This window comes from Platichthys flesus, chromosome 21 (assembly GCF_949316205.1).
Source record: "Platichthys flesus chromosome 21, fPlaFle2.1, whole genome shotgun sequence".
Taxonomy (NCBI): Eukaryota; Metazoa; Chordata; class Actinopteri; order Pleuronectiformes; family Pleuronectidae; genus Platichthys; species Platichthys flesus.
The window spans coordinates 7,616,257-7,631,342 of record NC_084965.1 but is presented as its reverse complement, the minus strand read 5'-3'; the positions used below and the strand labels follow the sequence as shown (position 1 = coordinate 7,631,342).

The window sequence follows — 15,086 nt, the reverse complement described above, 5'->3', positions numbered from 1 at the left end:
TCTTACAATCTTACAATCTTCAAAAATGTTTCAGCTGGTAATTCTAATTTGAGACAATTACATTTTCAGGGAAAAGGGAATATAGCTAAATTACTAATGATGTTGTTTATTTTCTTTTTTGTGCTGACTTCTGTTCTTTGTGTTTCTCAGGGTAAACTTGGTGTCCCAGGATTACCAGGTTATCCAGGTAGACAAGGACCAAAGGTGAGTAAATCTAATCTAATCAGTTTTTATATATCACTAGACAAAATAGACAAAAACGTTCCCACTGGACAGTGTACTAATTGCTTGTAAATGGATTTTAGCAACAATATATTTTACCATATAAAGTATCAGTACAAACTGCACAGTGTGGAAAAAAATTGATCAATGAATCAATGAATCAATCATTTAACTTGTGGGAATAGTGGATTATTAGAATTTTGTGTTGTTCTAAGGGCATTTAAGATCAACTCCTAATCTCAAAACATGATGACAAAAACGTTGAAGATTTACTCATTTATAGAGACAATAGTTTATTAGACAAAGCAGATGAGTGATTTATTTTACATCTTGAGAAAGTTACTGATTTGAGTCTTACTCGAAGTTCCCAATGCCACATTTGGTGAGGCGCTGCACAGTAGGTTAGCCCTTTTTAAAATCCTATGTCACCTTATCTTGTGTTTACAGCGGCCCTGTGCTAAGCATTTTGTTTTAAGGTGTGTGTGTGTGTGTGATTGAGTGAGTGAGTGACAGAGAGAGATTGCCTACATGGCAGCTGGCTGTAAAGTTGGTAATTTGATGTATTGTCTACGGAAGGCGGGAAATATGATTGTGATTGAAACTTTTAACTACTGGTAAATTAGTTAATGTATATTTTAATTTCAACATTTTGACTCCATTAAAGAGAGATTTAATAATAACAAGAGGAAGGAAAGTGTTGAATTCGGTTTTGACAAAGCTTGTTCTAAATTAAAAGGGATTTTACATGGTGTTGAATGCGTGAAAGTGACTGGAGATGACGTCCATCCGTTCAACAATAGTGCAGATAAATACAGGAAGAACACTCATTATCATGCATGCTGTGACCCACCCAGCCTCTCGCTTGATTTTCTCATTTCCCTCCATATCTCCCTCTCTTATCAACAGGGCTCGAGCGGCTTCCCTGGGTTCCCTGGAGCCAACGGAGAGAAAGGAGCCAGGGTAAGTAAACACACACACACACTCTCTGCCTGTTTGTGTATGAAAGTCATCACTCCATCATATTCTCCCAGAAAACTAAATATATTCAGATTATGAAGGACAAAACAAAAGATGTGGACACATTCATGCCTCCATGAAACACCCTGATTTCCAGACTTGGACAAATCAGTGTTGAGTGCTGAGAAATGGTTCAAGGCACAGGTTTGACTAGAACTACTGATCATTGGCAACTAAGTACATCAGAGTATTCATGGACACTTTGAAGAACATCTGTGAAACTATGAAATATATTTCCTCAATCAAATTTTGTCTGGTGTCGACTCAGAGGCAGGAAACCATTTTGCAGTGATTTTCACTGGTTATGTTTGACGGCTGTTTCTTCTGCTGTCGTCAGCCGAACAGTGGAAATATTACTACCATTCATTACTACTGTAGCTGTGCAGACACAATTCTGGGACTTTTTGTTGTCATGAAGAAATTAACAGATGTGTTATTTTTTCCAACAATTATTTAATAGGGTATTGCAGGTAAACTTGGTCCAAGAGGTCAAAGAGGTCCAACGGTATGTACTGTACTCTGATCGCAAAGTGTTAAGTCATCTTTTATTGTTTATTCACTTGAATGATATAAACACTGATATGTGTTACGCTTTGACTCCATTATATTACACTGTTAGAAGTTGTAGGTTTTGTTTTTGACTCTGAGTTGTCCTTATTATTTCCTCTGTAGGGTCCTCGCGGTGGACGAGGAGCCAGGGGTCCAACAGGAAAACCAGGTCCCAAGGTAGAAATCCTGAAGTCACACTGACTTGAACTAGTGAAACACTGTAATCAAGATAAAAATGAAACTTGAGTTGAAAACGATGACAATATCTGAACTTTCTACTGCTTCCACCCCTCGCAACAAATGCAACATGTAAAATATAAGCTAAATTATATATTCTTGTTTGTTTCAGGGGACATCCGGCCACGATGGTCCTCCAGGCCCGCCCGGTGAGAGAGTAAGTCCATATTAACACACTCTCTGGGATGTTTTTTAATGCATGTGAAAACAAACAATCATTTTGAATCTATTTTTCAATTGTTGCTGTAAAAAAAACTGCGTTTTCAGTGGCTCCACCTCTGCTATTAAGAGGTCAGACTGTGAATTCTCTTCAATAGAGGAGCTTTTATTTTGGTCAACCCTCCAGATTTGAAAGATAATGAGAAAGATTTTAAAATGACCATAGTCCCACTGTGAGTTCCTAATATGTAACGAAAAATGTTTTAGCTGCCAAAAGTTTTTTTTAGTAAGAATAACTTTTTTCTTCTGTGATCTGGGGTTTATCCTAGATTTCTTGTTCCTATCTTCATCTTATAGACAGCCGTCCTGTTCTGTTCTTTCCCTTCGGCCTCAGTCCTTAGAGTTTTAATTAAGTACATTTGTCATTCGAAGCATTTTAAACTGATGATCAAACGAAAGACAAAAGAAAATGGTCCAGAGTTAGATTTACAGGATGATTTCTTCGCGGTGTGGAAGCCCTGGGTGGCAAACTCAGTGGCAAAATTAACAATCTCTGCAGTTGCTTCACAGTAAAAGCCTTCCAGCGGTGCCAGCTTATTTAATACCCGTTATATTTCCAGTGGAGTTTTAGAGAAATTCGATTTTTTTTTTTGCTGCCTAACAAAGAAAATCCAAGGAAGACATGAAACAAAACAGGCAGCTGCGGCGTGAGCCCAGTTCGTGCTCACGCTTCACACGGAGAAGAAGATTTTATTATGACTCTGACAGAGCTCGACAGGGAGTCTGTCAGAGAACATCCTCCCCCCTGTTAGATGAAACACATAACAGGGAAACAAGTGTGTAAGCAAACACTGTAAAGGCACCTCTTGCTTTCTATATTGGCCACACAGCCAGGTACAGTAACTCAGTGAGGAGATGGTGACACATCATTTAATAAAGTTTAGTCCCACAAGACTTAGAACCACTCATCTGCAAAACACTACTGAGGTGGTGTTTGAGTTGGTGCCTTACACCTAGACCATCTTATTCTTTTGTTTTAAAAAATATAATATTACTCGATATCAATCAATCCCAATTTTTTGTTGTTGAATTTGAGTGTCAGGGTTAAACATTCTCCGTGAAATGGTGGCTTAGAGGTGCGGAGCTTCTGATTTAAACCTAATAGCTATTGCATATTGACTATATTGTTATATTGTTGTTTTTAATTTGTTTGTAAAGTGCACCAACCACACCAAGGCAATTTCCTGTATGTGCAAATATACATGGCAATAAAAAGAATTCTGATTGTGATTCTGATTCTGATACGTATACAGTTTGCAATAACATATATAATTGTCCCTCCTTAAAACGTCACAAGTTTTATTAGGTGAGGAACTTATGTGACTTATAAATGTATTATTATTAGTATTATAAACAATTTGTCACAATGCAATGCGATCATTCTTGGTCATTTAATGTGAAGTACACGGGAAACACATCCAGTGATTCCCTATAATTTGTCTTATATTACATGACCACAGCCCTTTGCCCTTTGATATTAACCTGTGGACTTGAAGGAGGCTGACCTTCACCTCGTCAAGCAGTTTATTCACTTACTAAGGACTGAAATGTTCCCTTTCAAAAAATATCCCTCCTCAGGCATTTGATAACTGTAAGATTAAACTAAGTTGGACTAATGAAAAGTCAGAGAGACCTTATGATTCCACACTTTACTTTGCAGCAGGACAGGGGATGAAACCTTTTCTTTTATGCATTGTGCCAGTCCAGCGTGCTCCCTGTAATGATTTAGTGTTACGAGCATAGACTCCATGGGCTGATGAACAGTGACTCGCTCACCCTTATAATATTGGTTCAGTTTCTGTCACAGTAAAAACATCCACACGATTTTGTGTTTTTTTCTTTGCGTGTCTCTCATCTATTTGTGTCTCTGCTGATTGCAGGGACCTCAAGGACCTCAGGGACCTGTGGGCTTCCCTGGACCAAAGGGCCCCCCTGTGAGTATTTCTCCTCCACCAATATAAGCCACAGACAGCTCAACATAAAACCTCCAGCAGGGAAATTATGCAGTTAGAAGCTCATTCCTGAGGCACAATGTCCACACTCTCACTTCCTTCACTGTATTAATAGCAAATTAGCCTCATTTGCCAACCTTATAAGTCACGATTGTTTCAATCTAAGGAGTTCACTGGGTGCAGTAACATATAGCAATATCCATAAATCTGTGCAGGGATCATTAATCTAACTGTTATTGAAGCAGAACCCATTTTCTCACTCTCCAATTGAGGCGGTAGACAAGTGGTAATTTCCACCTATCGATTCAGGTTTAGATTCATAGCTTCAACCAGTGATCTGGTTATTTAAAAAAACAAAAAAACTGATCCTGTTATTTTTCCATTAGTGTTACGCTAGTCTAACTATAATTATGTTTGTACTGTATATTGCGCCCAAAGCATTTGCACAAATTGCAACTATAAAATCTCATTGCTCAGAAAAATAAACATTTAGTCCAACACAAGGGCCAATTTCGAAGTGCCATCATTCTCAACCAGATATGAATGTGATGATAGTGAATGTACTGGGTTACATGGTACAAGTGTCTTTTCCTTTCAGGGACCAGCTGGAAAAGATGGGCTGCCCGGACACCCTGGCCAGCGAGGAGAAACGGTGAGAATCCTGTGTGGCCTCTGCCTCTAGCCTCTCCCCAAGTCTGGAAACATAGGACCTCACATCGAGCTGGGAACTCAGTGTTATTTTTCACACTCGGACAGATCCATTATATTTCCGCAGCCGTAGCAAATAAAGGATTGTATCTTCTCCTTTATAGGTATTAGAATTAGTTTTTCCAAAAAAATGAAAGGGAAGAAATTCAAATTATGTTTAATAGTTCCAACACCCCTCCCAACACACACACCACACACACACACACACACACACACACACCACACACACACACACACACACACACACACACACACACACACACCACAGACACACTCCTCCTCCATTTATTAACTAGAAGAATTCAATCAGTGATACACAAGCGGTAGAGCGGCAGATATGTCTGCCAAAGACATGATGTCTGGAGATACAGCCATTGTGAACTATCTGCTTGTCTCCATACACACAAAAACATGCCAACTCACACACGTCATTCTGTCTGAGGAAAGCAAGACAGTTCAGACACTGATGGACAACAGGAAGCTGGGGAAACATCCTTTTTCTGTCTTATGGTTAATTGGCAAGTTTACAAATATCCACTGGCAGAAAACCCAACTTTTTGTCCGGTTGCAACAAGGTTCTGTGACACTTCCTTCCCTCAATTATCTGAGCAATAACAACACTAAGAAACATATGTTAAGACAGCATAGAGTTTTTCTTTATCAAGAGAAATGGTTGTGCTAAATCTGTACCGTTGATGCATAGACACCGTATCCAAAAGGCACAGAATTTATCAACAACAAAAGAGAACACCAAGCAGAGCTTGGTTTGATCACACCTAGTTGCAATCTCCAGCTCTCAGATTCGATTCCCCCTCACTTGGTATGCATCGGTGCACCTTTGTTTGATGAGGCTCAGAGGGAAATAAATTCCACTAAAAGCTTGACAGATCATCGCCTCTATCATTAAAGCTTCCCTTACCGCTTGCCTCTTTCCTATAGATAACGTGCTACACCACAAACACACACAGACACACAAGCGCTTCCCTGCCTCTTCTGCTATACAAGTAACAATGCAAGAGTCTTCATTATGGTGTTTATGGCTGTAGATTTATGGTCTGACGAGCAGGCTTCACAAGCATGCAATATGAGAATTGATCGCAGCAATAAAGACGCTCAAAACCCTGGCAACAAACACGTTGCATTTGAGGAAGTGCAGATAAAGATTTGAGTTGCTGTCTGTGAGTCGGGGTCGATGCCGTAACAGAACGGCCCCAGGGTTGCATCACCATAACTCAAAACATGCACTGATCAATAAGCTTGGAGTAGTAAGTCAGTCAGGATCGGCCTTCTCAGAGCTGGGGTTTAAGAACTTTGATTGGCTGTGGGATATCAAGTTACAGATGAGATGAGTTACAAAAGCAGGAACATGTGGGGTTTGATGACCTAGGGATCAAAAGATCAGTCGGAAATCAAAACGAAACGTCAGTGTACAACTGACACTGTCCATGGAGCATTAGCTCAATGCTTATCACTGTCTGTCATCACTAACCAGTTACATGCCTGGACATACACTAGCATTTAGCAGATAGTGATTGGTCTCCATTGCATTATGAGATCTCTGTTGGGGTCACCAGTCTTTCTTTGTTTCATCTGTAGACTCTTGCTGCATTGATTCAGTGAACCTCTAAGTTTCGTGCTGGGTTAACACTTGGGGAATACACTGTAGAGTCATTGGATTGTGGATATTGTAATTGGAAAAGAGACTCGAACCAATGCAGATTGAATTGCTCCGTTCCCAGAAGACAGAAGTTCATCTGATTTGTGCTACAGTGTTGAGTCCTTTATCGTTTTTGCCTGGTCCTGTTCTGCTTTGCGCATCCAAACATATCCACAGGAAACACTGCAATCAAAGTCAGGAAACTTGTAGCATAGCTTTATCGTAGAAACTTTTGTGTTTTTCCTTGAAGAACCCTGTGCTAACTCATAAAGAACGATTATTATTATTATTATTATTAGAGTTGAGCAAGCAGGGTATTGTTTTCACCTGTCTCTGTGTTAACCCTGAGACCACTTCCACTGAAAATTCCGACAAATTGTATCACGTAATTTTCTTTTGTAATCAATAATTGATTTTTAACTTAACCAGTCACTCGTCTTTATATGGTATAAATTACACAATGACATCATTATGAAATGCCGTTATTATACCTACAATATAAAAAGTGATCATTGCCTAATAAGGATATATACCGTGTGTCACCTCTGAAATTCAGCAATAACTAACTCTAGGTTCACAGTGGCAGAATGATAATACCCCTGGCTCATGAGGTAGCAAGCAGATGCATAATTACACATTCATAGGACGGTGAGCATCATTATCGTCTCATAGGAGTCAGGTATCTGGATAATAGGCTTTTTGGTCTGGGTTGTTTTTGTCTCATCACCACTATGATTAAAGGGATCTTGTGCTGTTAGATGCTGTATGTTCAGGTAGAGTAAACAAGATGAATATGCATCGCCTGAAGATCTAGTTTGATTCAACCTGATGATCTTTATCTCCACGTTTCCTATTTCTGTCAGACACTTTCTAATTATTGCAGTTTTCAGATAATGAACACCTACAGTACTTGCAGCGGTTTATTGCCCAGCATTCTAATAAATAAGAATCTGTCCTTGATTTGTGAACATAACCTGGAAAAGCCTCTTGATCCTACATCAAGGAAACACCCACAACCTACATCCCTGCTTATCGGCTGAAACAAACTCAAGTGGAATCAATATAGTTTCTTTATTTTTGGCTTCATTATATACGATGTGTGTTTCTGTTGTTGTTTTAAACCTGTTGTCATCTTCCTCTCAGGGTTTCCAAGGCAAAACTGGTCCACCAGGCCCAGGAGGTGTTGTCGGTCCCCAGGTAATGTAATGTTACATTTTAATAAGAAGGATTTCACGAACATTTTTATCAATGATTCATGTAGTATTGTTGATATGTTGAACCGTCAATAATATAAAACTGTGTGATATCCTCTCAGGGACCGACTGGAGAGACCGGTCCTGTTGGCGAGAGAGGCCACCCTGGACCCCCAGGTCCACCAGGAGAACAGGGTCTTCCAGGTGCTGCTGGCAAGGAGGGAGCAAAGGTAGAAAAAACAAGACTGGTCAACGTTTATTGTTTAGAGCTTAAACTGATCATATACATTTCCTGTACTGAGGGACAGTAGTTATCTGTCTAAAGATTATTAATCTGAAAGGAATGCTCATTTATTGTATCATAGTACCACAAAATCCCCTTCTCTAACCGACTGGCTTACAGATACACATCGTAATTCATAAAAAGAAAAACAGCAAGCTCGGCTTTTCTCATGAGCTATAATAAATTTGTGTTAGTTACACAGAAGAGACAGTGAGATTGATATAGAGATCAACAGCATATAGGCAGGCTGAAAATGTTACTTATAGAGTTTGCAATTATTGTAGATGATTTGATTTTGCAGAAGTAACCTGCTGCTTTCACAAGCAGTTATGTTTCTTGAGGGCATGCAAATCTCAGTAGACTACTGGATGGCTTAAGTAAAACAGGGAGAAAGCAGGAATAAATATGTAGCAATAAATTCACCCAGAAACGCCAAAGCACTGAGTCTCGCCATCACTCTCGCCCTGGCAAGAGACTGTGGAAGATACAGTAGCTGAGATCCAGGGAGCATCTGGCTACATTCCCTCCCGCCCTGGATCTATCTGCCTGGCAATTGAGTGCCCATTAGCATTAGACAGTAGCCATTTTGAAGAAGTATGGGCCGCTCCAAACCACCACCCTGACTCCCAGGAGCACTCAGCATGGCCCCGCTCCCATCCCCTCCTTCAGATCCTCATTTTCTCCCTGTCTTCCCCAAGCAGACAGTTTAATCAAGTCCATCGGCTAACTCCAAACCCTCAGCCACTCACAGAACCCCCCCTCCCCCCGCTCAGGCTTGTGCATCAGTATGCCAGGGACACTTTGTCGAGGTCTTGGCAGCAGAGCCCAAATCCTCTTATACCTCTCAAGCCAACTCTTCTGTGCCTCCCTGTTTGCAGATAAAGTCAGCCTGCCAAAAGAAAAGAAAAGAGAGAGAAGTCAGGAGTAACTTTTTCTGAAGTCAAATGTCTTGGTTTTTAGAAATGCGGTGTAGAAAACAAACCAAGAACTAAAGTTACCTTGCAGCAAATAGTTGGCGTGGTTCCTTTGAGGAGACAGAAAACAAAGGGAGTTTTAGAGTTTAGTCTGTGAGCTGAAGGAAGATGGAGGAGTGTGCAAACAGCTGCAGAAGCTGACATTTTAATGACATTTTTGGGAGTAGGCATTCAGAAGTTTCTGTCCTCATATTTTTGGATTCGCTGCTGAACTTTTATCTATTTTTTAACCTCTTAAACAAAAAAAAGAATCTGTCTCCAAACACACAGTGAGTGTAAAAAGACCGTCATCTGTCTGCTTCGTGTTGTGGTTGATATGTGAACGTATAATCAGCGCTGAGGCTTGTTTATTGACTGTGGAGACGGCGCTAATGATTCCACGGAATACCTACATACTTCAAACTAATTGCGGCTAATGGCCCATTAAGATGCATGTCAGCTACAAAACAAGGACGCATCTGTTGCTGGTGTGATGTACAAAGCAATTAGTGTATAAACTATTTGCTTGTCATATGCTTTTCAATATGTATTATAATTTTTTAGAGCCCTTTCTTGTTCAACTACCAGCTGTGCCTGGTAGTACTTCATGTTTAATACATAAATGCTGGAACATGTCTTCATGTACACATTTCGCCAAGGGGCCTCAGAGGAGGGAGACATTTCTGAAGATTGGTGTACTGCAGTTTTCAAGAATTAGCTGTCATATGCTTTGCGCCTCCAAACCGTTATCGACACCATGTCAAGACCAATTTATCATTTCACAAGCAAAAACGTCAGATTCAAATTGAGCTTGTAGATGACTCAATTTTAAATAAAAAACAAGGGAATACTCTAAAGAGGAAAGTTCCAGTCTCTGACTTTGAATTTGAATATCGTAATGACTGATAGACTGTCACAGATTAAGCAGAGAAAAACACATTTCTTTTTTGTTATTCCGTAGAAAGTACCTCTGTGTGACCAAAGTTAGCATTGTTACAACAGTAGATGACAAATGTATGTGTATTTATATAAATAACATTCAATCTAATCTTATCTTTTCTTATCTATCTTGGAGAAAACGATGCCAATCAGATATATATAAATAATTTGGTCCTGTTTCTCAGCAACAAAACATTTTTCATGCAGTGTAATTTGAATCACTCGTGAAACGTAACATGGTATTTATTAGTATTATGATATTTTATGATGCACCATGTTGTGAACCACACTAACCCTGAGTTTGTGACTGTGTTATCAGGGAGACCCTGGACCACAGGGATCCTCAGGTAAAGACGGTCCCCCTGGCCTTCGAGGCTTCCCCGGAGAGCGAGGTCTACCTGGTGCCACGGTAAGCGCTCCCCTCCACCTGCACTACTTCATCATTGCTTCCCATTCCATGCATCTGCTAATAGAAAGTGACAGAAGGTTGCAACATTACACACGAGCCAGGAACTCTGTAGAGCCACTGATTTCATTAGAGACATCAGCCTTGGAATTCGCTCCGAGCAATAAGGAGAAATCTGAAGCGACATCTTACAGATGAAAAGGCGTGCCTCTTCATCCCTCCAACGCCACTCACACCACTGTTTTAACCACAGCAATGCATCAGTGGCCTCTGTTATGCAAACAGGCCGTTGTTTGGAAACGATTTGTAGAATCTTTCCAGAGTTTAGGTCAAGGTCTTGAATTTTTTTTCATATTTCAGTGCCATTATTTTCTCGGGTCAGCCAAGGTATTTGTTTTTTCCTTGGTATGCCTTATTTACTCATAAATGATTAAATGGGACACATTAGCAAATAGACTGTCGCGGCCGTACTGTGGGGACAGGTAGTGATGTGTGGAGCCTGGATCCTCAAGGTCAGTCTGACTCTGCAGGCCAGCAGCACCCCTGATTGTTTCTTGCCTTTGTAATTTACTCCAGCACACAGCCACGGCCAGCAGAGACTCATTACCCATACTGCCATGCACTCTTTTGTGGCCCACAAGGGAGCAACACACACACACAGACTCACACACTCTTTGGATTATTGATGAACAGGACACCTCACATGCATGACATACACTATACACACAGCTGCATGGAAACCACAAGTTAGCATGTGTAGAACAAAATAAACACTATAAATTCCACATAAACACAATTGTTTATCCACCACTTATGTGCAATGAAGTCCCCCCGTCCTCCAGCTACAGTATCCACATGAAATGATTCATACGCGTGAAGGGATTGTTACCCATCATGCATGTGGCCTTTCCATGTTGTATGTTTTATGGCCTCTGATATATGCCGGTGGTCTCTCAGGATGAAAGTGACAAGGCAATGATATTTCCTAGGGAAGTGCTTACAGGTGGTGTTGGGCTGAATTGACAAAACAGTGAAGGTATACAGGATTGGTGCCTGATGATGGAGCTGTTGAAATGCAAAGGCTGCATGGCCACATATAACATAATTACTGGTCTGTCAAGAAAGTATACTCATGTCTTTATTGTCCTTCTTCTCCTCAGGGTCCTGCAGGTCTGAAGGGAGGAGAGGCCCCAGGGTCCATCCGGTCCTGTTGTAAGTAAACTGTTACCTGAAGTCAAAGCCCCTTCGGGAAATTCACAGAAGAAATGTCCTTCCTCAATGTATTGGATTTTTAGATTTGTTTTTATTGCTTATTGCGGATGCTTGCTCAGCATAGTTCATGTTTTTGTGACCCCTGCATGTGCCAAGAAACAGAGACAGTTTACATTTTGGCAGAAAAAGCTTTAAAATAGGAATTTAAATTGCTGTAAGAATTTGTTTTGGTCTGCCATACCCCTCCCCCCCAAAAGGAAAAGGATAAAAAAAACTGCTTAGTCATCTTTATGTTTGCTGGGAGGTTTTTGTCTGTTTCAGGCAACACAACAAACAGGAAGATATTTATGTGTTTGAGCCTTCGTTGCCTGGGGTAAACTTGGATGAGACGTATGCTCTTTTTTCCACTGGTCAGTGTTGCCAACTCTTAAATTTATACTCACTTGCACATTCTTCAGATGTCCAGTGCATTTCCCACTGCAGCAGATAGATTAGGCGTTTTGCTTGAGGACATCCCAACTGTAGCTTAACAGAAAGACGAGTCTGAGATATTTTTCCATTAGGAATCGGATCTGATGAAGGAAAACAAGGGCAATAAAACACAGTAAATTAATTCAATTGCAGCAAGTGAACTAAGTACATGTGTAAAACTTATATAAAGTAATTTAGCCATTGTAGTCACGTCACCTGCGGGTAATTTACAATTTTTTATTCATCATTTCATATCATCTCGTCCCACTACACACAGCGACTCCAAAGCGATGTGCGAGAGTGGCTGGGTATCAACACTGTTTGCTTCATTGCCTCCTGGCACACAATCCCAAACAAACACACAGACACAAACACAGACACACACACAGACACACACACACAAACACATAACCAGGAGAAAATCCATATGGTGAGTCACAGTGTCTAGTCATCCCGGGCGTCGCTCCAACACATCCCTCATCAGTCCCAGCAGGTCGCATCCTGGCACTTAGCGCCTCACATCGTCACAGGGAGATTCTTCATAAAACACATTGCGTGGGCAGCATGATGTCTCAGAGTGTTTCTGTCCCAACAGTTATTTCTTAATCCCTAATCAGGACAGGTGTTTGCTTTATTCCCTTACAACTACGTATGTGTTTTGTAAGCAACCGAATGTAATAAAAAAACATGTCACGTTGTCAATTAGCCAGAGGTGTTAATTAAAATTGCATTGTACATTCAAAATGCAACAAAATCAAATATAGGTAAAGGTTAATTGCAGTTCAAAGTCACGTTTCACACATTAAAGTAGATTTATCCAACATTTACCAGGGTAAACTAAAACTCACATTCTGTTCAGGATAGTTCTGTGATTCACCTCTTCAAGGACTTTATCATAGTCTTCACGTCAGGAATTCATCTATCTGTCTACTAATACAAGAAAACACTGTGTGTATCTGGAGCACAGGTCACTTTTACATTTTCAGAAATGAAGCTGCATTCCAAACAGGCCTGTTTAGAGGTGGAACTGCACTAGTTAAATAAAACACATAGGACTGTCTGTATCTGTGCTTTGGTTCTGCTTTTACAGTTTGCAGGTAAGCTTGTCTTCCAGGAGCTGATAAAAGTAGTGTGCATGCAGGTAAACACAGAGTTGACATAGTGCAGCAGAACAAGTCAGAGTGTCATTCTCCATGATGTTTAATGGATATTGGTGAATACTGAGCTCCTGTATGTGAGTACTGATACACAGCAGCAGCAGCAGCAGCAGCCTCTTTCTTTCTTCAAGAAATGCATTTTCCAGCAGCAGGAGAGAGAGAGAGAAACCGGGACGTCAGTTTGCCGGCAGCAGATAATGCCGGCTGCTTTCAAGGAGCATCGCTGCTTTTTTAGAACTAAAAAGCCTAGACTACTTTGTGAGGCCCCTGCTGTTTTTAATTATTCCTCTGGAAAAGGTTTTTCTTCTTATGTGTGTTCATCCATTAGTGGAAGAACTCAGCTCTAGTCTTTTAGATGTCTAATGGTTGTTGTCCAGCATACAGGGATTATATTTCAAACAGCCTTACTAAACATGAAATACGTGTCATCTCCACAATAAAGAAGCACCTGCCCTCTGCCTTCTATTGATTAGATTTATGACTCATCACGTCTCTTTCTGTCTCACAAAGGGTTCTCCTGGTGAGAGAGGTTCTGCCGGTCAAGCTGGTCCCATTGGCTTGTCTGGTAGACCCGGCCCTCAGGGTCCTCCAGGTCCTGCTGGTGAGAAGGGAGCACCTGTAAGTATTTCTTTTTTACCCCTAGTCCCCTTTCCTTCCTTTGAACTTCACCTCTGCTGTTTGTGTTTTCAAAATAGAATTTCATCATATGTCGTTGTTTCCTCTAGGGTGAGAAAGGGCCTCAAGGTCCGGCTGGTCGTGACGGTGTCCAGGGTCCTGTTGGTCTGCCAGGGCCTGCTGGACCTCAGGGTCCACCCGGAGAGGATGGTGACAAGGTCAGGTCAACCGCATGCAACATAAATAAATAGATAAAGATAAGGCAAATGTACAAAAAAAGGGTCTGGAGCCAGGCCACTATATATTTGTTTGTATTTATGTTAATCTTCAGATACAGAAGAGAAAGAAAAAGCTAGTTTTTCCACTGTAGTTTATGATGTCCTGGGAGAAGGCCACCCATGTCAGATTATATGATGTGTCTCACCACCGCCCATCAGTTACTCCTTCTTCAACCCTAGACTGGGATGAGTTTTAGGACTGAACAATTTTACCGATCAGTCTTCATCTCCATGTCTCACTCAGACCATCTGTATGGAAATCTCTTTCTCTCTTCTCCAAACTGTTTCCAACCCGCCCTAATCACAGAATGTGCCAGTGCAAAATGTAAATGTGTCAGAAGAGATGTAAAAGTAAAATACTGTTGCTGGTTCCCTGCAATCATTCACTGCATTGGATGGCTATGGAATTAACTATAAAAAAAGTAATTTAGAAATTCAGAGATAAAGCAGAGCTGATCTGAGATGGTTGACTGTGTGTGTGTGTGTGTGTGTTTCTCCTTCCCAGGGAGAGGTTGGAGAGCCAGGTCAGAAAGGAAGCAAAGCGGACAAGGGAGAACAGGTGCGTTATGTCCATTCATTTCTGTGTCACGCACACATTTCAACCCTTTATTCTCAGTAATTAAAAAGTCACTGATGTGCTTACACATCACAAAGCAATGCATGATTGCTGTTACCTTTGTGTGACCATTCTGGGATGTTGTGCGACCAACTTTCTTTTTTTTTCTCATGTTCAGGGTCCTCCCGGCCCAGCTGGTCTCCAAGGTCCCATTGGTGCCCCAGGTCCTGCTGTAAGTACTCCACAACTGTCCTGTACTGCATGGATGAACCTTCTGTAACTGCCCATTAATAGGTTGTGTGAATAGCGAGACAATCCTGACAGTAAGACAGACAGGACAATGTGCAGTTGATAGTATTTCCTAATAGGAGACACTGCAGATAATTAATTTGCACTTACTTCTCAACGAGTTGTTTTACATCAGTAAGCATCACACACATATTCTCTATATATGAGAATTTC

At 40.9% G+C, this 15,086-nt stretch overlaps 1 protein-coding gene across 1 annotated transcript in view; it reads left to right on the top strand.

Annotated features, from left to right (window-relative positions):
* Positions 1 to 15,086, top strand: part of col11a1a (collagen, type XI, alpha 1a) — a 71,529-nt gene that overhangs the window by 36,092 nt on the left and 20,351 nt on the right. The window contains 16 exon segments of the mRNA XM_062379850.1: positions 151 to 204; positions 1,129 to 1,182; positions 1,700 to 1,744; positions 1,912 to 1,965; positions 2,138 to 2,182; positions 4,125 to 4,178; positions 4,795 to 4,848; positions 7,705 to 7,758; positions 7,877 to 7,984; positions 10,249 to 10,338; positions 11,496 to 11,521; positions 11,523 to 11,547; positions 13,686 to 13,793; positions 13,901 to 14,008; positions 14,574 to 14,627; positions 14,803 to 14,856. Coding sequence (XP_062235834.1) covers positions 151 to 204; positions 1,129 to 1,182; positions 1,700 to 1,744; positions 1,912 to 1,965; positions 2,138 to 2,182; positions 4,125 to 4,178; positions 4,795 to 4,848; positions 7,705 to 7,758; positions 7,877 to 7,984; positions 10,249 to 10,338; positions 11,496 to 11,521; positions 11,523 to 11,547; positions 13,686 to 13,793; positions 13,901 to 14,008; positions 14,574 to 14,627; positions 14,803 to 14,856 — 987 coding nt within the window.